The sequence below is a fragment of the Hyperoodon ampullatus genome (assembly GCF_949752795.1).
Source record: "Hyperoodon ampullatus genome assembly, chromosome: 20".
NCBI classification, from domain to species: domain Eukaryota; kingdom Metazoa; phylum Chordata; class Mammalia; order Artiodactyla; family Ziphiidae; genus Hyperoodon; species Hyperoodon ampullatus.
In genome coordinates, this window is record NC_136933.1 from 19,921,593 (window position 1) to 19,947,717 (window position 26,125).

The following is a 26,125-nucleotide window of genomic DNA, read 5'->3' on the forward strand; positions in this document are numbered from 1 at the left end:
ATGGAAGTTATGTCAAATGTAAATGGCAAGGACTTTATATCCATTCTCCCCAAGGAAATTGGGGTAGGCAAGAAATAGATATGGTAGATACAGATAAATCTTTTCATTTTTGTCAGGATCCCTTGTAGTTTTGTATCTAGTTTATTGTGGAACAATTTATCTTTGAAACATAACAAAAATAATGATAGCTATATTTATGAGTACTTACTGTGTGCCAGGCACAGTTCTCATTGTTTTGTATGTATTTATTCATTTAATTCTCAAAATTCTCTAAATTAGATACCGTGATTATCCCCATTTTACAACTGAGAAAACTGAGGCATAGAGAAGTTAAACAGATTGCCTGAAGACCATGGTTAGTAGTGCTACAATCCATTCTCCAAACAATAGGCAAGACTTAACCTTGCTTTAAAATAGACTGTTAGATGTGTTTGGGTGACTAAAGGCAGGGACATCCACAGAGGGCAGATCCAGGCCATTATAATAGAGCCCAGAGTCAGTGTGTAATCTACTTTGTCTCTATAACAGCCTCTGCTATTGCTCTAGGAAAATTCACTGGCAACAGCGATCCTTCCAGTGTTTCTTCTTTAGAGTTGGTTATGTCAGAACATGCCAGTTTCATGGGTTGCCTGTCTGGTTTTACACTTAGCAGGGGAAGCACACATGTTATTCCTACTTCGCCGCTGGCTAGGTGCCCGTGGATCCAGATTGAACTGGGCTTCTTAGAAGAATTAAGCCAATGCTTGATAGCCCCGTCATAATATGGCCACTAGCTGACCACAGACTTGGGCAGTGGATGGGGCCAGTTGGCTGCTACTTCTGGTGGATGCAGCTTTTGACCAGGCGCTATAATGGAATGATTTTAGATCTCAGGCAGATCTGTTGTGTTAGACTTGAAAGAGGTCCAGTACCCATGTCTTTTCAATGTTTAGAATTAGTAAATGTAATGTCTCTTTAAATCTACGAGCATATCTCAGAATGGCAACCTTATTTCTCCCCATCCCGTGCTTGGTAGAAGGAGATGAGAAACTTTGAGGATGGCAGGTCTGATTTACTACTTTGTGGCAGGAAGCAGATGCCTAAGCCATGCACACCCCAGACCCTGTCCAGGAAGGCACCCTCCACTGCCCTATTGGCTGCAGTGTTCTTCCAGCATCCTCTGTTGATCCTCAAGTGCCCCCGTGGGAGGAAAACACTGGATTACTTACATCTTTCATTGAGCAACATCTCCTGGAAAGTACATTATCTTGATGATGGTAGACAATCTTTTGAAGACGGCACATTTTTTTTTTTTTTTTTTTTGCGGTACGTGGGCCTCTCACTGTCGTGGCCTCTCCCATTGCGGAGCACAGGCTCCAGGTGTGCAGGCACAGCGGCCATGGCCCACGGGCCCAGCCGCTCCACGGCATGTGGGATCCTCGCGGACCGGGGCACGAACCCGTGTCCCCTGCATCGGCAGGCGGACTCCCAACTACTGCACCACCAGGGAAGCCCGAAGATGGCACATTTTATTCCTTGAAAGGGCTTCCTCATTTGTACCAGTCACTGACAATCTGTTCATCAAAAAGATCATCTCCCATCAGGCATTTAAAGACACATGATCTTGACTGACATGGAACATGTCTCCTGGATTTAGGAAGCGATGTTAAAATCTGCCTGTCCACTCCCTCCTTGATCAAATGGGATGGATAGCCTAGGAAGCTACCTCACAATAACCCCTGCCAACTCATCTACCTGTCTCACCACTGAGGAATTTACCCCAAACATGCTTCACTCCTCCACCAGGAACACTCCATTCCACAGCAGTCATGGCTCTCAGCCCCTTACATCTCTGACCTCACCGACATTCCACTGGTCAATCAGGTTCTGAACAAACTACAGATCTCTCAGCTAAGATAACCTCTAGTGAATCAATGACAGAGTGGTCACCAGTTGGCCCACAGCCCTGACAAGCTCTGATGAAAGGACACCTCTAGTAACTTTTCTTTATAAAAGTACTACCTTCCCGAGCCAGAAGCTGATATCTAAGGCAATGTAAGGTATGTTAGCTTGCTAGGGCTGCCAGAACAAAATACCACAAATTGGGTAGCTTAAATAATAGAAATTTATTTTCTCACAGTTATGGGGCTCGGAAGTCCAAGATTAAGGTGTCAGCAGGTTTGGTTTTCTCTGAACCCTCTGTTCTTGGCTGACTTCTTGCTGTGTCCTCACATGGTCTTCCCTCTGTGCACACACATCCCTGGTGTCTCTCTGTGTGTCCAAACTTCCTCTTCTTATAAGGATACCAGTCAGATTGAATTAAGGCCCATCCTTAATGGCCTCCTTTTGACTTAAGCACCTCTTTAAGGGCCCTACCACCAAGTACAGTCACATTCATAGGTACTGAGGGTTAGGGCCTCAACATATGTATTTTTTTTTTTTTATGGTACGCGGGCCTCTCACTGCTGTGGCCTCTCCTGTTGCTGAGCACAGGCTCCAGACGCGCAGGCCCAGCGGCCATGGCTCACGGGCCTAGCCGCTCCATGGCATGTGGGATCTTCCCGGACCGGGGCACGAACCCATATCCCCTGCATCGGCAGGCGGACCCCCAACCACTGCACCACCAGGGAAGCCCTCAACATACGTATTTTGGGGGAACATGATTCAGCCCATAAGACAGAGTGATCAATCAAATGGCTTTTTGACTATTCTGATTACCCACTTCTCTGTGAATCAATTCTGTCATGCACAATGATTGACCAAATTAACCCAGTGAGATCTTACCCTCTAATCTGTGTCTTATTGACATTTTCTGCAGTCTCAGGATAGGTACCTGAAGCCTCCTTGCTGGATACCTAAACATATTACAACCAGGTCCCAAACACCCAGTAAAAAGAGTACCAAACTGGGAACTTCCCTGGCGGTCCAGTGGTTAGGACTATGGGCTTCCACTGCAGGGGGCACAGGTTCAATCCCTGGTTGGGGAACTGAGATCCCTGGTCCGGGAACTGAGATCCCACATGCCGCACAGTGTGGCAGAAAAAAAAAAAAAAAAAAAGAGTACCAAACTGGTACAGGACCCCACCTCCTACCTGAAAAGAAATAAAGCCTCTGCTTTGTGACCTCAGGGAATCTTGGATTTTTTCAGCCTGTAGGAAGAAATTTGGTAAGAAGCCTGATCTGGTCATCCACACCCAACAGGGAAAGCACTCCTTTTCAACCTTGTAGGGATTATCATTTAATTGGCCTGAATTGGAGCTCAGGCACTGTTTATAATTTCCCATGGGTCACTTGCATTTCTGCACATTTTGCACACAGCGCTTGTGTTCTGGACTGTTTTTTTTTCAAGGATGTTTCTATAGTGAACAGCTTTGGCCAGATAGAGATAGTGGCTGCCCCAGAGCAGATGGCGGGTTTGTTTGCTTCCTCTGGGGTACAAAGGCTGGGCAGATTTGCTTGTAACCTATGATAAAAGATTGAGGTTTCCTAAGCTCAGGGTTCCTCAGCTGTGACCTAGCCCACTGCCTGCACATCCTCCACCTGGATTATTCCACACTGCTTCCTTGGTATTTGTAGCCTGGACACACTGGTGCAAACGTGAAGCTCATGTCTCTGACCTTGGAGTCTCTTGTCTTCTGCCAGCATCCCTGAAACTGTGACAGGCCATCAGCATTTTATTCTTTTTTTTTTTTTTTTTAATTAATTAATTTATTTATTTATTTATGGCTGTGTTGGGTCTTTGTTTCTGTGTGAGGGCTTTCTCTAGTTGTGGCAAGCGGGGGCCACTCTTCATCGCGGTGCGCAGGCCTCTCACTATCGCGGCCTCTCTTGTTGCGGAACACAGGCTCCAGACGCGCAGGCTCAGTAATTGTGGCTCACGGGCCTAGTTGCTCCGTGGCATGTGGGATCTTCCCAGACCAGGGCTCGAACCCGTGTCCCCTGCATTGGCAGGCAGATTCTCAACCACTGCGCCACCAGGGAAGCCCAATCAGCATTTTAAAAGGTCACCAAGTGATTCTCACGAGAATCACTGTCTTCCAGAAATCACTACTGATTCTGCTTCCTGTTTGATTGCTTTCCTGAGTCTTCTTTCAGTGTCTTGCTTAATCTTCCCAGCAATTCTCCACTTAGGTTCCAGTTCTCGGTTCTCTGCCCCTGTGATGGCTTCAGACCGTCCCTTGTTTCTCAGGCCTGTTTTGACCCAAGCGGTCCTTGGTTCCCCTTTGTTCTGTGCTTCAGAGCCACACGCCGTTCTCGCTCCGTATCCAGCCCCGCTCTGCAGGACAGTGGCTCTGGTCACCTTCTGTCCCCTAAAGTGGGGAAGGCAGCTGGACTCCAAGGATCAAGGGCAAAAGATCAAGTTGCTGAACAACAGAGTCAGGAACTCAGGGCAAAGAGTCTGAGCAAAGAGAGATTAGGATCTCAGTAAAGAGAGAAAAAAGGAGCATTTTATTGAAGCATACGTTCTAAGATTCTCACGACTCACATCTAACACTGATGAGTATATTTAGAAACACAAAATAAAGATGTTTTTATTCTCATCAGCTTGGCATCTCATTAGCCTCTACAAGTTCTCAATTATAGTCAGGTATATTTCCCAATTTATAATTGCTTATCTTGCTCTTTCTATTTCTATATACTACCGTGCTTTCATTCATAAATATGAGGCTCTAGCATGTTGCAAGGACTCTGATGGGAAACAAGGAGGAAAGGGTGCATTAAACATCATCCCAGGCCTTATAAAGTATCCAGTTAATTGACAAAGATAGGCTCATAAACAGAGGAATTATAATATATCATGGCAGTACAGTAGACCTAGAAGAAGAAAGCATTCTAGATGTCATTCTCATCTGTGACAACTATTATTTGTTTATTTTTAAAGTTGCCTGGAGGAAATCAGCTGAATAGTTTTCTGTAGGGAATAGGATATGTGTAGGGATAAGTACAATATGTTAGCAGTTTAAGATCATTTAGTTTTTTGGGGGAAACCTGGCCTAATCAAAGGGAAAATGACCAAAACATAAATAATAGGAAAATTATTTATTTTCCTAAATAACTCTGATTCTTTTTCCTGACCTGCCCTTTTATTCTATTACCTTACTTACTATCCTAAGGCATATCAGGGTTTCAGAAGGGAAAATTGTATAAATGAAATGAAGCAAGATACAGTACACAAATAAAAAATCGTAAAATTTCACAAATATAATCTGCCATTTGCACACTGATATTTAAGCAATCTATTGTCAGGATCTCTAATTAAACTGTTGAACTCCTCAGATAATTGGCATATGCTATTAAATGTCCCTTGCAGAGATAATAGAGAGAAAGGGGTAAAATATAGTAGAAGACCTTTAAATTTGGTATAATGCTTCATGTTGCTTGTTACTGGAATAGGAAACGCTCTTTAGCAAAACCTGAAGTGATCAAGTTACCAGCACCACCATTGCACATGGGTGTATGATGTAAGTTATTGAAACACGTAAGAAACATAGATTCTGACCTGCGTATTGCCTCTTGCCTCCAAGGTCAATGACGCTATTCTCCTCTCCTTTATCAAGGAACTGGACTTCCTTCTCATGTAAAAGCTGCTCGATCTTGACCCGCTGCTGCTTGACCCGGGTCTCAAGCAGGTGCACCTGGGCTCTGAGCCGTGCCTGCTCCTTCAGGCAGTTCTCAAGAGCCTGCAGAGGAATGCACATCTCGTTCTTAAGAAGAATAAACGCTCTGAACAAGCTGGATAAATTAACGATTCAAATTTGTCCCCAACTCCCGTTTCAGAATAACATTCTAACCAGAAAGTGGTTTGCAAGTTCTAACACTGTTTGTTATTTGGAGAATAAGAAATTATGGCTTACGGTAAAGTGCTTGAACTAAAAAATGATATGAAATAATCGGAATGACTACACCAAGAGCAGTAGAGTGGTTGTCTCATTTGATCCTTGTAACGATTCCACGAGGTAGGAAGGGACTCATCCTTGAGGAAACTTGCAATTTCTCAAGGAAACAGGAAATTCTCAGCGGGCAAGAGGAGTCAGGATTCACATCCAGTTCAAGGATCCTACTCTCAAACTCTACATATCACCACCTGAGAGCTTTCCTAACAGGAAAGTGCTTTACAGCATCATTACATGTGACTAGTGTGTCAGTCTCTAACATAAACAAGGCTTTTGAATGACCTTTTTGTATTAATACATTTTAAACATATATTGAATGCTCATAACCTGATGATACATGGTCACCTTTCTAAGGGATGCTACTTTAGACCCTCAGATCCCTGAGTATCTTCCCCATTTACCTGTTTCTGGAAATTCTACTGGAGTCACTTTACCTTTTGGCTTACTTATTGTTTTTCCCTTAATTACTTCAAAACAGGGTGGAGAAGCCTGAGTCTGTCAGTTAACTTATTTACTTTCTCTAAAAAGGCAAATGACCCAAGAATATTGCATGTGAAAGAGTTTATCAGCTTCCTTCTACAGTGGCATCTGACTGAGCGGATTTCTCCAGAGATAAAGCCAATGTGGTGAGTTGGGAAGGGAAGTTGCAGAGGTGTGCCTCCTGGGAAGAGCTACTGAAACCAAGAAGCTGCAGTAAAGACCCTTAAGTACTCAACGCTGGGAGAGTTACTAGGGGATAGTGAAGAGAAAGGACAAAAGACAAAGTTTTGCCTTTTTCCTGTTTTTACTTTGACAACTCTATTTGCAGCTCATGTCATGATCTCCTGTGATAAGCATAAATGTTTGCTGAGAAATTATGAATTTTAACATGTAAGTGCCTTACCCTTTTACTTTTATATACATGATTTCCTAAAATAGGCATTTGAATACAGTCAGACCTATTTCCCAATTTATAATTGCATAACTTCCTGTTTCTATCTGTATGTGCTACCTTGTATTCATTCCATAAATATGAGGGCATACTGTGTTCTGGGCACTTTGCTAGGCTGATTGAACAGCATGCTCAGATATTCTGTTTGGGGCAAAAGAAAGAGGAAAATACATTGTCTTCCTATGAAGGACTATGACGTAAACATAGAAATTCGGCCTCTAAACTGAAGGTCATATAGCAAGAGAATGGAGAAACGATAGCAGAGGACTCCTCCCTCTCGTCTCCAGGCCCAAGTCACTGAAGCTCTCCCAGCTGTTTCTCTAGGACTATTTCTTATCTTCGGACCCTCTCTTCAACTCTCTTTGATTTATCCTCTCTGATCGAGTTATTTGCTTAGCCCCCTGAGTTAGACCTGTCTAAAAAATGAACAGCAAAGACATTTTATGGCATCTGGAATCCTGTGTTGCTTTCTAATAGTGGGAAATTGGTTGTGATATTGTTAAATATAGTGGACTATACAATTTAAAAATAACTAAAGGATTACAGGGCAAGGATGTTCAATTTTTATGTGACTATATATACAGTGTTAGTAAGCTTATTTAAAACTTAGGCGTTTTCTTTCTCCCAGAACTTTGAGTAACTGATGGTTTTTCCCTTTTTACTCATGAGTGGAGAGAGGCGCAAGTTCACTGCAATTACTTTCAAATAATCTGTTTAGTTTACACTGACAGTGTCCAATACTGGAAAGCTCAAGGTCAATTTCAAAGGACAGTTTTAAATTCTTAATATTATGTAACCACCCAAATAACCCCAGTAAATAAAAAAGATTTTACTTAGTGTGAATACTGATTTTTACTTTAATGATTTTTTTAAGCACTTAATAAGTGCCTATTATGTGGCAGATGCTTTTTCATTTTCCCCCTAGTTTTTTCAGTGACAAGTTACTATAGACTTTCTGCACAATAAAAGAATATTCAGATCTAAGTGGGTATTTAAAACAATAGTTTTCATAATGAGCTTACCCAGCTTTCCCTGCCCATTACCAGAACAGTGGTGAGAAGGATGAAACTGATCATCTTCGCCATTTTTCCCACTGAAAGAACTGCAAGAACAAAAAGAATTTCATAAACTTAATTTATTGTGAATTTTTCATGAGACCAATGCTGGCTTGACTCAATGTGATCCAGGAGGTCAGACACAGTTCCAGGCCGTGTCTAATCTGAGAGTCGCCATGGAAATTCTCCTGGACTTTGCCAGGCTTCTCCCCACAGAAGGATGCTCACTGTTACCTTGTATAGAACTGAACCAGTTCCACAGCAAAAACAGAGGAACTCTGGCCCTTGGAAGTATGGAAAAGGCACAGGCTTTTTAAGCACAAAAACAGCTCCTAGTTGTGTGACCTTAGGCAACTTACTATAAAATGCTCCTGATCTGTAAAATAGACATCATAATTCTCATCTTATAGGACTGTGGGCATTTTGATGTAATATTTTCAAACACCCTAGCATATGATAAGTGCTAAATGAATAGTCACTCATTTTGTATATGGAAGGCTTTTTATTTTGACAAAAAGGAAGAAAGAAAAAGAGTTACAACAAATAGAAGGTGATATGCATTGTTTTTCTCAGTGTCTTAATGTATAGGCAGCTACCAAGATAATATAAAACTTTAAGCTCTCTTTAAAGTTGTAGAGGAAAATTAACTTTACCACTTCTTGAGATTATTTTTAAAATCAGTCTTGAAGTCATGAGTCTTGATGAAAAATTTTGTTCATTCTCAAAATAACTTCTGTATGCTGCCAGTGGTGAATTTTCATAAATTTTAGAAACTAAGGAGCCTAGAAGGGCAGAAATACCTGCATAATCTTCAAACAAATTTATACCTATGGTTTTTGCTAAAAAAAGAACCAGAATCAACTGAATTATTTATTTGTCAGCCTATTTTTATTCTTATAAAATCTATGACCACTAGGTCCTTTTCATGTATCTCTTTCTCAATTTTTACATAATTTAAAAATTGGTTCCTAAACTTTGCTGTCCATTGGGATCACTTGGGGAGCTTTAAAAATATTTCCACGCCCAGAAATTGAATCAAATGTCTAAAGGTGGCAGTCAGGGCTTAGAATTTTTAAAAGACTCCCAGTTGATTCCAATGTACAGCAAAGTTTGAAAAGCAAGGATTTAGGGACTTAATAGAAAAATTTTTTTCAGTCTATGCTAACAAAATAGGTAGTTCTCAGTCCTTCTGGGGCCAAAAAAAAAAAATGTTACAGAATGAGAGGGGCACTACTTAAATTCAGGGACAAATAGCATGCATGGGCATCTTGGGGAGCAATGCAAGATATAATGTGAATTTCTTAAATATGTGAAATTTGTGCAGTACAGAGAGTAATAAAGAGTCTCCTAGATAAAACCATATAATTTTACTTCACACAGCTTTACTTCTGGCTGATGTATTTTTTTATTACATACCTAGCACTGTCCTAGGCTATGCATTTTATAAGCATTTTATTTAATCCTCAAATAACTCTACAAGGCAACTACTATTATCCTCATCATATAAATGGATAGATCAGAGAGCTTAAGTCACTGAAGACCCAGCAATTGGGCTGAGGGCTTTCCACCTTGAAGGCCGGTGACCCCCAAATTGTATTCTGCATGGCCTTCCTTTCTATATACATATACACCTGTTATATATATATAGGGACACAGGCTGCACAGAGGTATAGAGGCCCTGCTACTTGGCTTTCTCCAGTGAACACCACTCTCACTCCTAAACATGGCTGTGACTTATTTGTTCCTAAGTCATGTGCTTCTGCAAAGGAACATTAGGTCAACCTGGCAGGAGAGGACAGGTCTCCTGCCTGGTTGACAGGAGAGGAGACAGCTGCACTATACAGAAGCAGTCCTAGAGAATCGTGGCATCAACAAGCATTTATTGATTATCGGCTATCTGCTCAGCACTGTGCCACATGCTGTGGGAAAATAAAATATAGCTGCCACATCAAGGCAATGTTTTGGGGAAGAAATGGAGATAAATATTAAAAGGGAAATTAAAGACAACATACATTTAATTACATATTGTTTCATGTATTATATTTCAATTTAATCTACATTAAACCATATGTAATTAAATATAAAAACTAAATTTTTTCCAGGTGACCTCTCAAGACAAAATTAATTACTTCCTCCACTGTGATCTCATACTATGTTTACAGACCAATATAGCATTCATTCACTCAGTAAACACTTTGCATGCCTGCTATGTTGCAGGCACTGTGCCAGGTGATGGAATTATCACTTGATTTGTTTTTACATGTCTCTCTCCAACTGCTTCCTTTTGTCCATGCTATTTTGTTTAGGATTCTTGAAGGCAAAGGCCACACCTTGCTATAACTGTTGTATCCCTAGCGTCTAACTTATTATGGCGACCCTAATAAAAGTTTAGTTATTGACTCTGAAGAAAAATTTCCCCGAGAGGGAAAATCTTTCTCAGAGGGAAAAATATGAGTTCCTTGCCATAAAGCTAGTCTGTTTGCAGTGACATACTTCCTCTCCTATGCTTATCCTTGTCAAGGGGAAAACAATGGGTTAAGTATATTTTTGAAAATAAGTGTTAAGAAGGAGTTAGGGACTTTGGGTTGGATTGAACACATACATTTTTTCCTTTCTCACAAAACCGCACTAGAAAGGAGTAAAGAAAAATGGAAAAGACATGGATTGACAAGATGGAAGAGAAAGGGAGAGGAGAAAACACCTGGCATGCAATGTCAACCTGATGACAAAAAGCACATGGGGGAATTGGCAGAGCTGCTAAAACTGAATAGCAAGCAGTAGCAGCAGGGAGTACCACAAGAAGCAAGCTAGGCTGCATTGCAGTATCCCAGATGGTGCTGGCTTGGAGGTCATCACTAGCTTGGAAGGCAGGGTGGAGGTGATGGGCTGATACTCAGCTTCTCACCTAAACCCTGAACAGCCAGGTGAATAATGTTTTTCCCACTCCATCAGAAAATGAAAGTCTTCTTCTTTTTTTTTTAATATTTTTAAAAATTAATTAATTAATTTTTGGCTGCATTGGGTCTTCGTTACTGCACGTGGGCTTTCTGTAGTTGCGGGGAGCGGGGGCTACTCTTCGTTGGGGTGCGCAGGCTTCTCATTGCAGTGGCTTCTCTTGTTGCAGAGCACAGGTTCTAGGTACGCGGGCTTCAGTAGTTGTGGAGCATGGGCTCAGTAGTTGTGGCTCGCGGGCTCTAGAGCGCACGTTCAGTAGTTGTGGCACACGGGCTTAGTTGCTCCGCGGCATGTGGAATCTTCCTGGACCAAGCCTCGAACCCATGCCCCCTGCATTAGCAGGTGGACTCTTAACCACTGTGCCACCAGGGAAGCCCTGAAAGACTTATTTCTATTAAGGTTGAACCAAAGAGACTCCGGGTAGCATGACCACAGGTACAATGGAGGTCAAAAGAGAGACAACACTGTTCTATAAGTTTGAGCTCTCCCCAGGTTACTTCCATCCTGGCAGCTAGATAGCCACGCAGGCAGCTCTAAACTCCTCCCATTACTTTCCAGGCCAGAGATTGTGTGATTCCTCTCTGGAGGAATGAATAGTGTCCCAGAAAAGATCTTCAGAAGTTGACATTGGGAGATTCCCCAACAAAAGAGCTATGTTCTTACCTGATCATTCTCCAAAGAAGCCCACCAGTTGGCAAGCTTCTTTTATGCACACAGGAAAGGTATAGGCACAATATTTTGCTTATTTCTTTTCTGTCTGAAGGGAGGCTTATTTTAAATTATATTCTGTGTCCATATTTACTTAACAGTCTAAAGAGAAACACTTAAAGACCAAACTTTCTATATGACAACACTGGGCAGAAATCCATATGATAGCAATTAATTTACCATGAAAATATATAATTTACTTGTTATCATTTAACCCTTTTATCCAACATTGTAGCATATACCCAGAGAAAACCATAATTCAAAAAGACACATGCACCCCAATATTCATTGCAGCACTATTTACAATAGCCAGGTCATGGAAGAAACCTAAATGCCCACTGACAGACGAATGGATAAAGAAGATGTGGTATGTATATATAATGGAATATTACTCAGCCATAAAAATGAACAAAATTGGGTCATTTGTAGAGACATGGATGGACCTAGAGACTGTCTTACAGAGTGAAGTAAGTCAGAAAGAGAAAAACAAACATCGTATATTAACGCATCTATGTGGAATCTAGAAAAATGGTACACATGAACTGGTTTGTAGGGCCAAAATAAAGACACAAATGTAGAGGACAAATGTATGGACACCAAGGGTGGGAAAGTGGGGCGGGGGGTGGTGATGGTGTGATGAATTGGGAGATTGGGATTGACATGTATACACTAATATGTATATGATAGATAACTAATAAAAAAATAAAATTAAAAATATCCAACATTGTAAACAAAATAACCAAAATACACGGAAGGAAGTGAAGTGCTGAGTAGATTACACAGCTAAATGGACAAAGAAATTAGATAAAACACAAGAAGACATACAATTGTTCATTACAGAAAAGTTCCAAAGAGCATTTATAGACCCATTTTTTTCACTAAGTCATCCTTTTATACATGCATATGATAAAGTTTGTAGCAACAGTTTAGGAAAACAGATATTTTACTCTATTATCCTAGTAGCTAGTTTTCTTTAAATTCAAGCATATATTGTGTACCTGCTTTATGCCAGGTGCCATGTATACTAGATGCTTATACATATAGCTTATTTTAAATATATTTAATTATATTAAAAGTATTAGCTTATATTAACATGTAGAGAAAATTAAGTTAATTATGGCATTTAAAATGTTTTCCAATGTAAAATAGAGACCCCCCCACCCCCGCTCTGTGGGCTTTTAGAGGGGATAGAAGTGGCATGACAAGAAAAATGCAAGCAAACAGAAGTATGAACAAATTGAGAAGGAAGATGAATAGGCTTGCTATCAGTATCTTCTAATTGATAAAATAATCTTGGAATTCTATTAAAAACTCATCTAGGTAGCTTTTTTTTTTACATGAAAGATAAAGTCAGAGCCCATTTGCAATGCAGTAGTCTCCTAAGCTTTGCATTTGCTTATGTTGAGGTCATACCTACAAAATTAGCAAAATTTCAGGTTGAAATAAAAACCCTAATCCAAGACATTTGATGTTATAAACAAACACATTTTCATCCTGATCCTGGGGGTAGTTTCATGTTTCTTTTGTCTGGGAGTTCTTGGAAGGATCTGCCATTATCATTGGTCCATCTGTCAAGATTCTATTTGTAAAGAAAGAGCTTGCAGAAGAATAAATTCTCACTACAGTTATGACAATTTAGGTATATATGGAATGAAGACATTTCCACCTTTCCTGTTAGGCATAGCAGTCAAACACTGCTATAGTAAGACTTATTTTCTTTAGATTTAGCTATACCAGTGGTCTAACCTTGTTCATTTAGACATAATTATATGCCATTAAGGCCTAATAAAATACAACAAATCTCTGAAAACTGTGCCTCCTTTCCTCCATCAGAATGAAAGATAGAAAAAAAATATAAGGAAAAACAAAAAAGAGAATCCAATTACTTTCAATGTCTGTATTCCATAAATCCCATTGGAAAAAATATGTATATTTTTGTCAATGTTGTCGATGTATCTACTGTTGTCTGTACTAAATGTCAATGATTTTGAGTAGTATTTCACTGTAAACTTATCACTGATCTTTTTCCTAAGAAGAGCTGAGATGGTGACTAGTGCTCTCTAAAGATCATAAATAACAAAAAGCTATTTGTCCTGTTTATGAATTATATGTAGTACTTTTCTACTTGAATCATAAATATCTTTAATGTTTTCTGCTATATTGACCAGCTTCTGAATTATCTATCCTTTTTCAAAATAGAAAAGGCAAGTACCCTTTGACTTTAATACTATCGCTAATTCTCTTAGTTAACATGTTTTTCAATACCATGTAAAATTGTGATTTAAAAAGGCTACTTTTAAAAAGGAAAATGAACAAACCTCCATACTATGAAAACGCAGATATAACAGAAAGCAGGGACTTGAACAGATAGTTGTACGCTAATGTTTACAGCAGCATTATTCGCAATAGCCAAAAGGTAGAAACAACCCAAATGTGTATCGACAGATGACTAGATGAACAGAATGACATATATAAGCACAATGAAATACTAACTTGAAACTAACACAATATTGTAAATCAACTACACTTCAGAAAAACAGAAAAAAAACCCAACAACAAAAAAAGTGTTAGCTTCCAGAGAAGGGGGATGGAGTAGAAGGAATGAGCCCAGGGACAGCTGATTTTCATCATAAGCCGCTGTATTATTTGACTTTCTTTAACTATGTACACTTTGATACACATTTTTAAATATCAAATTTTAAAACTCCATGTTTTAATTTACATATGTAAAGGATTTTCAGACAGTGATTCCCTAACATGATTTTAAGTGTTTTTTGTTTTGTTTTGTTTTTCCCAGTATGCGGGCCTCTCACCGCTGTGGCCTCTCCCGTTGCGGAGCACAGGCTCCGGACGCGCAGGCCCAGTGGCCATGGCTCACGGGCCCAGCCGCTCCGCGGCACGTGGGATCCTCCCGAACCGGGGCACGAACCCATGTCCCCTGCATCGGCAGGCGGACTCTCAACCACTGTGCCACCAGGGAAGCCCCGATTTTAAGTGTTTTTAACTGTCATTATCTAAATTTATTTTAAAATAACAACATATTACCACAAACTGTGTGGCTTAAAATAACAGAAGTTTATTGTCTCACATTCTGGAGGATAGAAATATGAAGTCAAGTCAGCATGCCTATGCACCCTTCAAGAAGCTCTAAGGAAGAATCAATCCTTCCCTGCCTCTTCTGGCTTCTGCTGGTTGCCAGCAATCTTTGGCATTCCTTGGCCTGTGTCAACATAACTCTACTCTCTGCCTCCATCTTCCCATGGCTGTCTTCCTTTTGTATGTCTCTGTGTCCAAATTTCTCTCTTAATACAAGGACCCCAGTCATTGGATTAAGGTTCCAATATGACCTACTGTAATTTGATTACATCTCCAAAGACCCTATTTCCAAATAAGGTTACGCTCACAAGTAACGGGATTTAGAATTGAACATATCACTTTAGAAGACACAACTTAACCCAGTACAGGTACCCAACAAAATATTTGTTGAATGGATGAGAAGAACAATTGTGAACCTAAGTTACAATTTTAGAACTTCCCAGTATCTGTTATTGCAATTTTATAGTTGTTTACTAGAGACCGAATTCAGTTTGTCTGCTGAATTTATTAGATGTCCCCGTCAGATTCCCTCCATCATCTTCCCACTCCCAGTAACAACTAGAAACACTTAACAAACTATGCCTTTCATAAAGTTTTTATTGATTTGAAAATATGACATTGCAGTGTGTGATAGCTTAAAAAGAGTTACTTCTAAAAGAGATATTTGGATTTATAAAATCCCCCAAGGAAAAAAAAAACACTGAAAACTTAATACCTAAAATATTTAAAATTTGGCTCTTAATGGGCTAAAGCCATTATCATAGCTATCTCATAATAAATTATTAGTTTGACTCATTTTTCAGTTGGTAATAAATATATTTCTTGAGCAAAATTACAACAGGTATGCTCCTATTTAAAAGAAAATCTCATTTGTATCCTTAAGGTCATTTATGATTTAATTTTAAAATTTACCATGAAGTTCAAGTAGCAAAAGTAAAACAAAACAAAACAAAAAAACCCTCCACATAACGGAGGTTTCTTAACATGTAATCAACTACACAGTCATAAACATATAAAGTTTTTTAATGTTACAGAAAATAAGAAGCAAGATAATTGTTTTATTACAAGCAAGCAAAAGAAAAGACGGAAAATAGTTGTTTTTTTTAAAACACATAAAAGAGATTTTTGAAGTAGAAAGTATTATCCCATGAGGTTAGAACACACAATCAAAATATAATTAAAGGAAGTGAGATCATCCAGTTGAACATTGCCAACATTTGAGGAAGCAAGGCTCAGAGAGGGCATATCATCTGCCTAAAGAAATAAAATAGACCCTCCTAGAGTAATGAAAATAAAAACAAAATTAAATAAATGGGACCTAATTAAACTTAAAAGCTTTTGCTTTTAAGCAAAGGAAACCATAAACAAGACGAAAAGACAACCCTCAGAATGGGAGAAAATATTTGCAAATGAAGCAACTGACACTTATCTGTGGAATCTAAAAAAAAATGATAAAATGAACTTATTTACAAAACAGAAACAGACCCACAGACATAGAAAACAAATTTACGGTTACCAAAGGGGAGAGGGGTGGGGACTAATTAGGAGCTTGGGATTAACATACACACACTTATATATAAACTAGATAAACAACAAGGACCTACTGTATAGGTAGGTCCTTGTTGTATATATATCTATATATATAACTGAATCACTGTGCTATGCACTTGCAACTAACACAACATTGCAAATTATACTTCAATAAAAAATTATGTTCTTATATCTATATCTGAATCTGGCTCTTGCATAAGTGAAAGTGTGTGTTAAAAGTGCTCTGGGAGGGCTTCCCTGGTGGAGCAGTGGTTAAGAATCTGCCTGCCAATGCAGGGGACATGGGTTCGAGCCCTGTTCCGGGAAGATCCCACATGCTGTGGAGCAACAAAGCCCATGTGCCACAACTACTGAGCCTGCAATCTAGAGCCCGCGAGCCACAACTACTGAGCCCACCTGCCACAACTACTGAAGCCCGCATGCCTAGAGCCCGTGCTCCGCAATGAGAGAAGCCACCGCAATGAGAAGCCTGTACACCACAATGAAGAATAGCCCCCATTCACCACAACTAGAGAAAAGCCCGCATGCAGCAACGAAGACCCAATGCAGCCAAAAAATAAATAAATAGATAAATAAATATATTTTTTAAAAATAAAGAAAGAAAATAAAGGGGCAGTGAAAAGCTTTGGCAGGTTTCTCTTGCCATCGAATTTCCAATTCATTGCCATTAAAATAATCAAATCTGATCTTTCCCAGAGAAAGGAGGCAGCCCCTAGTCTGGCAGATCCTTAAACAATAAGGCATTTCAAAATGTTATTATATATATTTAAAAGTCATTATATTAACTTGATCATCTTTAAAATAATTCCTGAAAACATCTTAAGTCTTTTAAAATTCCCCAGTGCCTCCATTAGTAATTCCAGCCATCTTCTATAATATTGAAGAAATGTTTAGGTGTAAGAAACTTGCTTTGAAATTCTGATCTCCATCATTCATCATAGTAAACCATCATTAGTCTGCAAACCTGGATTGTGGTGAAGTTATATCAGATTACTTCACTCCTCACTATACAACTAGTTGTATTTATTTTACAATGTTTTTGCTTTGGGCTATCTCAAAATTTTAATTATTATAAAATTAAAACAGTTTTCAAATGGCTATTCTTTGATGTACTGTATCATTTGATATAAATTGTTCTAAGTGTAAGTCCATTTTTTTTCCCAATAAAATCTTTGAGTTTAATTGATTATAGTAAATTAAATTTAGACACAAACATTTTTTATTTTATTTTTTTATTTTTTTGTGTTACGCGGGCCTCTCACTGTTGTGGCCTCTCCCGTTGCGGAGCACAGGCTCCGGACGCACAGGCTCAGCGGCCATGGCTCACGGGCCCAGCCGCTCCGCGGCATGTGGGATCTTCCCAGACCAGGGCACGAACCTGTGTCCCCTGCATCAGCAGGCGGACTCTCAACCACCGCGCCACCAGGGAAGCCCTAGACACAAACATTTTAAGTTTGGGACTAAAAAGTTCTACAGCTGACATGTAACTTTTAAAAACACAGTTACCAAACACAAGTACATTACTAGCATGTAATGGTAATTCAAAAATGGTATGTTTTAAGTGAGCTATTATGAAAGGATACTGACAAAAGAAATTAAAAAGAAGAAAAAGTTACTGAAGGAAGCATATTTAATAAGTTAGCATTCACAAATGGTAATGTGTAAGACATATTAATGTGTCTCATATTAATGGTAGACAGTTAAAATTACCCATAAACAGACTTAGAGACTCCTTTTGGGTTATTTTCTTCTAATTTTTTTCCCTTTTTCTGGTAATGGAATATAACAGTATCTTTGTTACTTATCTCAAGAATTTATACTCAATGAAAGCTTTAAAAAGCCAAATAAGTTTGATTCCCAAAAGAAAGAAATAAAGAAGAACATTTCTGAAGTTTTTACTTCTGAAGAGGAAATTATAACATCATCCATTTTATTTTCCATTTTGTATGTTAAAACTGCAAATCTTTTTATTCACATCAAATTCTCATCCAATTCATTCAAAATGTACCAGGAATGGAAAGGAGAAGTAATTCTAAATCTCTTTTCCAAGTGGCAGAAGCAGCCGTCTCTCTAATCAACCTGACCTTTCTCAAGGGCCAACAGTTGTTTCTCGAGTTATGCTTAATATCATACCTAGGAAATCAAGTAGCATTACCACAATTATGTCAAAAGTGCAGAGAGGTTAAATACCTTGCCTTAAGTCACAAAGGAGTCAGAGACACGGCTTAGGCGAGGTCCAGCCACTCTGTGTCCCAGGCTCCTCTAACTGCATTCAGACTTTGTAATTGCTTCTCTGTTATTTGATTAGAAATAGGGACAGTGTTGATTCTGGCTTTAGTCCAGAAACAAATAGATGAGGAAATCAGTTTAACTGGAAGGAAAACTAAAAGAGGGAATTCAAGGACGAATCCCAGTACTCTGTTATTTTCCTTTTTTTCTATTTGCATGAATTTTTACTAAAAATCCAATAATATATCTTTATAAAAACATATCTCTGATTTTTTAACCTCTTACTATTGTGCTCATCTGGAGAATTTTTGTATTTTGACTAACTTCAGTAATGGTCACTTGGAGATTAAGTAAAACCAAGGTTTGGTTGAAGCTTTGCTTTCTGGTACTAACGATAATAAAATTTTACCTATAAAGATACGGATTAAAATTTCATTTCAACTACAATATGGAGAGAAGCCAAATTTTTCTTAGGTATAAAAATGTGCCAAGTTAATAATTGTCAAGATGAAACAGTCAGTTTCTTTGATCTTCAAGAAAAGCAAAAATATTCCCTGAGGTGCAAAATTGTGAAATTTATCTGTAAGCATCAATTATCCTCTGATCGAGCTGTTCCTTTTGTTTTAACTGTAGAGGATTTTCTAATGTGTAAGATGTTAGCTCCATTAATCATATTGCACAATAGTTTCAGACTGGAAACCCAGGTTCATCCCTTCTTTTTTCATTCTGATGTAACTCACGCTGTTGTTTGCTGTTTGTTCTGTGATCCCTATTTATTAACTCAGATTCCAGTAAAAAGTTGTTTTTCTCTCTGTTCTTTGTTGTTTTCTGGACTAAAGTATTGCGGGTGTTTGGCCTTCCCATTAAGCATTTTCACATCATTCACTCAGAAATTTTCAAGTTTATTAAGGAAAAGGTAATCCTGATGATTTATGGAAAGAAAAAGTCAACTAGGTTGAAGTGATTTACACACATGGGATAAGTGGAAATTACACATTCACAATAATGAATTCAAGCTGCTGCTGTTAAATTTCAAAAGCAAAGGAATGGGATTATTTGGCTGATTTGATCATTACCTCTGGTAAAATGCAGTATTTTGAAATACAGACCTATTTTTTTCCTCCTTGTATCCTTTTTGCCTCCTTCCCATTCAAGCATTTAGTAAACCCTGAGCTCACTTCCTCAGCGGAGGGACCTATAACTGTATGTCCCAGTAACAGCAGCTATCACACGTGGCACCCTTATGTACCAGACGTGGTAAATATACTAACTCATTCAGCGCCAACAGCCCCATCAGTGGGTACTGTTACTATCCCCATTGCACAAATGAGGAAACCAAGGCACAGAGGTTTAAGTAACTTGCCCAAGGTCAAGTTACAGTGAGCAAGAGGTAGGGCTAGGATTCAAAGGCAGTCTGGCTCAGAATCTGTGCTCTTTGCCGTTAAAGATGATCAATGCTATCTGTCAAGGATTCGAGCAGCACCATGGCCTCAGGAGAAACCTGGGAAAAGCTAATCAGACGATAAGGACAGAATCCAGGGTCAATGCTCTGTGAAGGCGTTGCCAGAACCTGAACTTTCTGGGAGGAATGTTAGTACTGTAGTCCATGGATGCATTGTCAGAGCATCAGGAAAGGTCAGATTGGTGACCCTGCACAATTGTACCAAAGCTATGAAATGAGAATGAGACCTCAGCCCACTGGCTGACAGAAGTATGAGAAAACAACGAGACAAGAGGAGCAGGTGGGATCCAGTGCTTGAGGAGATGGACCAGAAACAGAACGGTTGGGATGCATACTGTAAGGCATGGCTGTTTTTTTTTTTTCTTTCTTTCTTTTTTAAAAATTGAAGTATGGTTGCTGTACAATATTATATGTTATAGGTGTACAATATAGTGATTCACAATTTTTAAAGGTTACACACCAGTTACAATTATAAAATATGTGCCATAGTCCCCATGTTGTACAGTATATCCTTATAGCTTATTTTATACCTAATAGTTTGTACCTCTTACTCTCCTACCCAGTATTGCCCCACCCTCTTCCCTCCCCCCACTGGTAACCACTCGTTTGTTCTCTACATCTGTGAGTCTGCTTCTTTTTTGTTCTATCACTAGTTTGTCGCATTTTATAGATTCTACGTATAAGTGATATCATACAGTATTTGTCTTTCTCTGTGTGATTTATTACACTTAGCATACAGGGCTCAGCTTCTCAAAGGGGCTTCACTGAGCAGAACAGTGAGCTCATTAGGCTTAGATCTTAAATTAGCTTGTCTAGAAGTTGGATTTTACACATTTACCCTAAGTGATTATTTTCTGGAGAATGGACTCATACTTAACAGTTTCTCAAGGGATATATAAAACAGAAAAGTGAGCTTATTAATTTAGGAAAAGAGAATTGCTTGGTAAGATAACCTGTTTAGGAATTTGCATAGAGGACTTCCTCAAGGTGGACAAAATTGCCGCAGAGCAAATCAAGCAAAAGGAATTTTGATGAACAAAGAACATGAATAAAGAGCATTGAACTTAGAGGCTTTTTTTTTTAAAGTAAAGTAATTAGATAAACTTTTCTTCTCTGATCCGAGAATATTTCCATTGGATAACAGGTACAGTTGCATCAAGATCAGGTCACTCTGGCTCCCAGACAAGATTAGATGAGCACCGACAAATTTTTTCCTTCTCCTTTTGGAAGACCATATTCAGAGAAGCTTCTCAATTAATACACCAGTTATAACACAGTTGTCATCCAAACCCTCTGGACTCTATACTGTGTCTGCCCCTTACCTGATACCTGACCCAGTCCCAAGAGGAAGGTTGAATTCCAGGTCTCCCCAACTCCAGTCCGCTCCTGCCTGCAGCAGTGAACATGTCTGTTCTCAGCCCCATCATGAACTAGACAACTGATCGTATATCCTTTAGTGTATTCTACCAGCAAACATTTTTGATGGTTATATTTTCCAAACTTGACTCCCAATGAAGGGGGAGACACCTTTTATGGGATTTATAAAATCCTGTGCTCTGAATACTGTGATCACATTTTAAACTTAAAAATGTGACTTTTATCAAAATATTTAGGATGGGACATATTTTAAATATCAAGGAAAGAGGTTAATAAGACTAGTCTTCATTTCAGGCAACTAACAGAGCTTCCTCAGGTGGAGGTTATGAAACTCCTAAATATATAAACTTCCTATAATGTTGGTTTAGATATCATCTCATATGGAGTCCTGAAACGATATAAAACATTCTCATGTAGCGTAATTTCTCATAAGAGAAATTACTATGGAAAAGCATTTTAAAATTAGTAAGACTAAACCAATTACACTAGTGAGTCACCCTACCTATTCCTGTTGTCTATGTAACTAGTAAAAGTTTAAATTAATAGATGCTCAATAAATGGGTCCTGAATTAATTAATCCATGTCATGTCAATATGAATGGTATGTATGGTCAAGGGAATAAAAGCGTTTTACTGAAGACTGAGAAAACTGCATTAATTTCCATGCTCTGTCATGGCTCATTATATGCTCTTGAGCAAGTCATTGCTCCTCTCTGAAACTCAGTCTTCTCCTCTGTGAAAAAAGCTATTGGATCTAATGGTCCCTACGATCCACTCCCACTTTTAAATTCTCCTTTTTTGCTTATTTATTATTATCTACAAGAAACCTTCCTAGAACATTTTATGAAAGAGGATTAAAGTTTTATATCAAAGTTAGTTCATGGATAACTAGGCAACGTTGGTAAGTATGTGTAACGGATGAGTGAACTAGGTTGGAACTGAGACTTGGGTAGAGAGTCCTGTGGAATTAGGGATCCCTTTCATAGTTCTTCTGGGGCTCAAAACAGATAATCACAAAGCTGCTGTAATTATCCAGTTAGAAAACCTATATTATTACTTTAAAAATCTAGGCGCTTTGCTCTGTTCCTGGCCAACTCCTAGAGTTCTGGGACCATGGTGGTCTTGAAATGCTGCTGTTACTACCAGGCAGATTTCAAAATGTAAGTGGTGGTTGTAGGAAAAGGCCACTTTCTCCTTCCCTAACCTAATCTAGACTTGGACACAAGCCCCTTCCCTGAAACCCCAACAAAAGCATTTGATAGGCTGTGATGTTTGCAAAACTTCTGAAACTTTGGGGATAATGGAAAGAAATTACAATGCAGAGAAGGAAAATGTAAACAGGAATATTAGCTATGACTATTCTCTTCTCCATAGAGGTCCCCCATGGGCCATCTCTCCCCTTATCAATGGACCCAAACTACTGACATGTTGAAGGAATTACATAACTCTCCATGCAGAGAATGTCCTTGGCCATATCCTACCCTTAATTCCTCTCTTGCTTTATAAGAAGGGAAAAAATTTCTATATCCCCAGGCAATAAAGTACTAACCACTACTGATTCTTTACCTACAATTAAGACAACAATTTATAGATTATGCAGAAAAATTTTGCTTTTTTACCCACAAAGTTTCCATTTCAGAATATAATCTGTGCTATATTTTGCATAATAAAAGCGCATTAAAGTATCACCCACCAAGAAAAAGAAAAGTTTTCTCCAAAGATAAATAATGGTTCTGCTCCTAGCTAAACAAAAAAATTGTCACCAAAATCTTCTTGTTAAATATGGTGGATTGACCACACATTTTAAAATGTGCTTCCTCCTCAAATCCCTTTAAAATGACAGCAAAGAAATAAAAAGCCATAAACCTACAATGTCAAAGCAAACAGGAATGATATGTGAAGAGATAAGAGATTACAACAACTTATTGGAAGAGATTTTAGAGGAACCACAAAATTCAAGAGTGACTGTCAAGGCTGAAAATAAGGGGATTTGTAAAATAATATAAAAAGTGTAGTTGGACCCTATAGCCTCCTCCCCAGCCCATGTAACTCCTACCCTCTTTATTCATATACTACCTACCACTTGCCCATTTTTTATTCCTAAAAGAATTTGATCTGGAACTTATTTTTATTTGGGGATAGCAGGAATGTCGAAAGGTAGGAGCCACAAACAGAGAAGTTAAAATAAAGCATGTATAGAAAAAGTACAACCAGGCACCTCTTTCAAACAAGATTGCTGTCAGGCAGGCTTGTATTTCCTGGCAGGAGACAGGGTTCTTCTCGGGAGAAATGGAATGGCCCCACAGGAAAAAAAATTAAGGATACTAAAATATAATGCTTCCTCCACAGACATGCCAGGTCACCACCTAACCATATATTGAATCTCACCAGTCCACAAACTCTACCCATGAACATTAAGCTGGCTTTCCGTTAGCTTTGTTGGTGCCTCACATAGAGATAACCAAGGATCACCAGACATTTGAAGAATGTCTCCAATATGAAAAACAGAGATAAAAACAAGGGAAGAAAAAAATAAAAACAGAACTCAAGGAATACAGAATACTGGGGGCCAGGCAGTGTTCTAGATGCTGGGGAAACTGTAATGAACAAAACAGACAAAAGTCTCTGCCCTCATAGAGCTTACATTCTAGCAGAAAGGTGGAAGTAAACATTAAACGAAATAAATAAATAGATTTGTTAGAAAGTGATGTCTGCCATGTACTGTGAAGAAAAATAAGTCAGTTCAGAGGCTTAGTGAGTGGGTGGGGGAAAGAGAGGCAAATTTAGATAGACTGGGCCAGGGAAGGCTTTATTGAGACGACATTTGAGCAAAGACTTGAAGGAGATAAGAAAGTAAATCACGGGGATATCTGGGGACAGAGGGACGAAGGAAGCAGTCCAGGCAGAGAGACTAGCTAGCGCAAAGGCTATGAGGCCGAAGTGTGTCTGAATGGCTGAGGAATAGCTAGGAAGCAAGCAGTCGATGTGTTCAGAGAGATAACAGAGATCAGATTATAGACAGACTACTAGTCTGTTGAAAGGAATGTGACTTTTACTTTGAGTGATGGGCAAGCCACTGAGGTATTTTTGAATCAAGAAATAATATGACGTGACCTACATTTAAAAGAAAAGACATATTTGGGGGGCACAAGAGTGGAGGTAGAGAGACCGGTAGGAGACTAGAGGAATACTCCAGGCAAGAAATGATGGCAGGTCAGAACAGGATGCTAATAGTGGAGGTGAAGAGGAATGGATATAGTTTCAAAGTAGAAGAATGATTTCCTGACAGATTGAATGTGAGCTGTGAGAGAAAAAAAGAAGTCAAAGATGACTTCAAAGTTTTTGGTCTTAGCAACCTGAAAGATGGACATGTCAATAAGCTGAGGTGGGGAAGAATGAAAGAATAACAATTTGGAGCAAGGAGGAGAGATCAAGAACTCTATTTTGGAAACGGTAAGTTTGAGACGGCTGTTAAACATGCAAGGAAAATGTCAAGAAGGCAGTTGGATTACAGAGTCTACAGTTAGGGGAAAGTATATATTTTGAAGTCAGTACCATAAAGAATGGTATTTAAAGTTATAAGAAGGGCTTCCCTGGTGGCGCGGTGGTTGAGAGTCCGCCTGCCGATGCAGGGGACACGGGTTCGAGCCCCGGTCCGGGAAGATCCTACATGCCGCGGAGCGGCTGGGCCCGTGAGCCATGGCTGCTGAGCCTGTGCGTGCAGAACCTGTGCTCCGCAACGGGAGAGGCCACAACAGTGAGAGGTCCGTGTACTGCAAAAAAAAAAAAAAAAAAAAAATATATATATATATATATAAACAAACAAACAAATAAATAAATAAAGTTATAAGAAGAATAAGGACAGCAAGGATGTAGTACAGACTCAGAAGGGAAGAGGTAAAAATACTGAGCCCTGGGGTAATCCAAGGTTAAGAAGCTGGGGAGATGAGGCACACAGAGCAAAGAACAGTAGAAAGGAGTTGTCAGTGGGGTAGGAGGAAAACCAGAAATGAGCAACTCCTAGGAACCCGGCGAGAAGATGCTTCAAGGAAAAGGGAGTCATTCATGTGTCTAGCAGATAAAGTAACAGGAGGACTGAGAACTGATCCTTGCATGAAGAAACATGAAGGTCCTTGGAGACTGTGACAAGGTCAGTTTCAGTGGAATGGTGGAGTGAAAGCCTGGTCAGAGTGAGTTTAAGAGAGAATGGGAGGGGATAAATTGGACATAGCTAAAAAGAAGTACAACTGCTCTAATGGGAAGTAAAGAAAAGGTTTTGTTTTATTTTTTAAGATGGGAGATGTCTGCAGAAGAAAACTCCTTCCAAACTATTTTTAGTATAATCAGAAAAGAAACAATAATGGAAAGCTATTTTTATTTAAAAAGGAACAATTAACACAAAGCAGAAAAAGCTCAAATAAATTAAATGAAACAGTCAAAATTAAACAAACTTCACTGAGTGGATTAGAATATATATTCAAGGAAACCTCCCAGAAAGTAGAATAAAAATACAAGAGTAGTAAAATAGGAGAGAAAAGATAAGAAAATTAGAGGTATAATTTTAGGAAGTCAAGCATGTACCTAACAGAACTTTCAAAGAGGAGATAGAACAAAAAGGAGAGTGAATTGTCAAAGAAACAATAGAAAAATAATTCCCAGAACCGAAGGAGTTGAAGTTGAGTTTATTTAGCGTCCAGCACAACGACTTTTAAAAACAAGACAAAAAACACCCATCTCTTGGGCAAATCATGATAAAAATTTGAATAACAGTGTTAGTGAAAAGCTGCAAAAAGCTCTTAGAAGTGAAATCACATAAAAAGTACTGAGACTCAGAATGGCATCATGCTTCTCCACAGAAAGAATGCCTTAAAAATTCTGAGGGAATTTAT

The 26,125-nt window shown here is 39.0% G+C and overlaps 1 protein-coding gene across 1 annotated transcript in view; it reads right to left on the reverse strand.

The window, feature by feature from the left end:
* FGL1 (fibrinogen like 1) overlaps nt 1–26,125 on the reverse strand; it is a gene marked incomplete at its 3' end in the record, with an annotated part of 56,929 nt that overhangs the window by 14,755 nt on the left and 16,049 nt on the right. The window contains exons 3-4 of the mRNA XM_079726635.1: nt 7,827–7,906; nt 5,480–5,660 (exon numbers count right to left, since the gene is read on the reverse strand). Coding sequence (XP_079582761.1) covers nt 5,480–5,660; nt 7,827–7,889 — 244 coding nt within the window. The 5' untranslated portion in view covers nt 7,890–7,906. The remainder of the gene's footprint in view (nt 1–5,479; nt 5,661–7,826; nt 7,907–26,125) is intronic.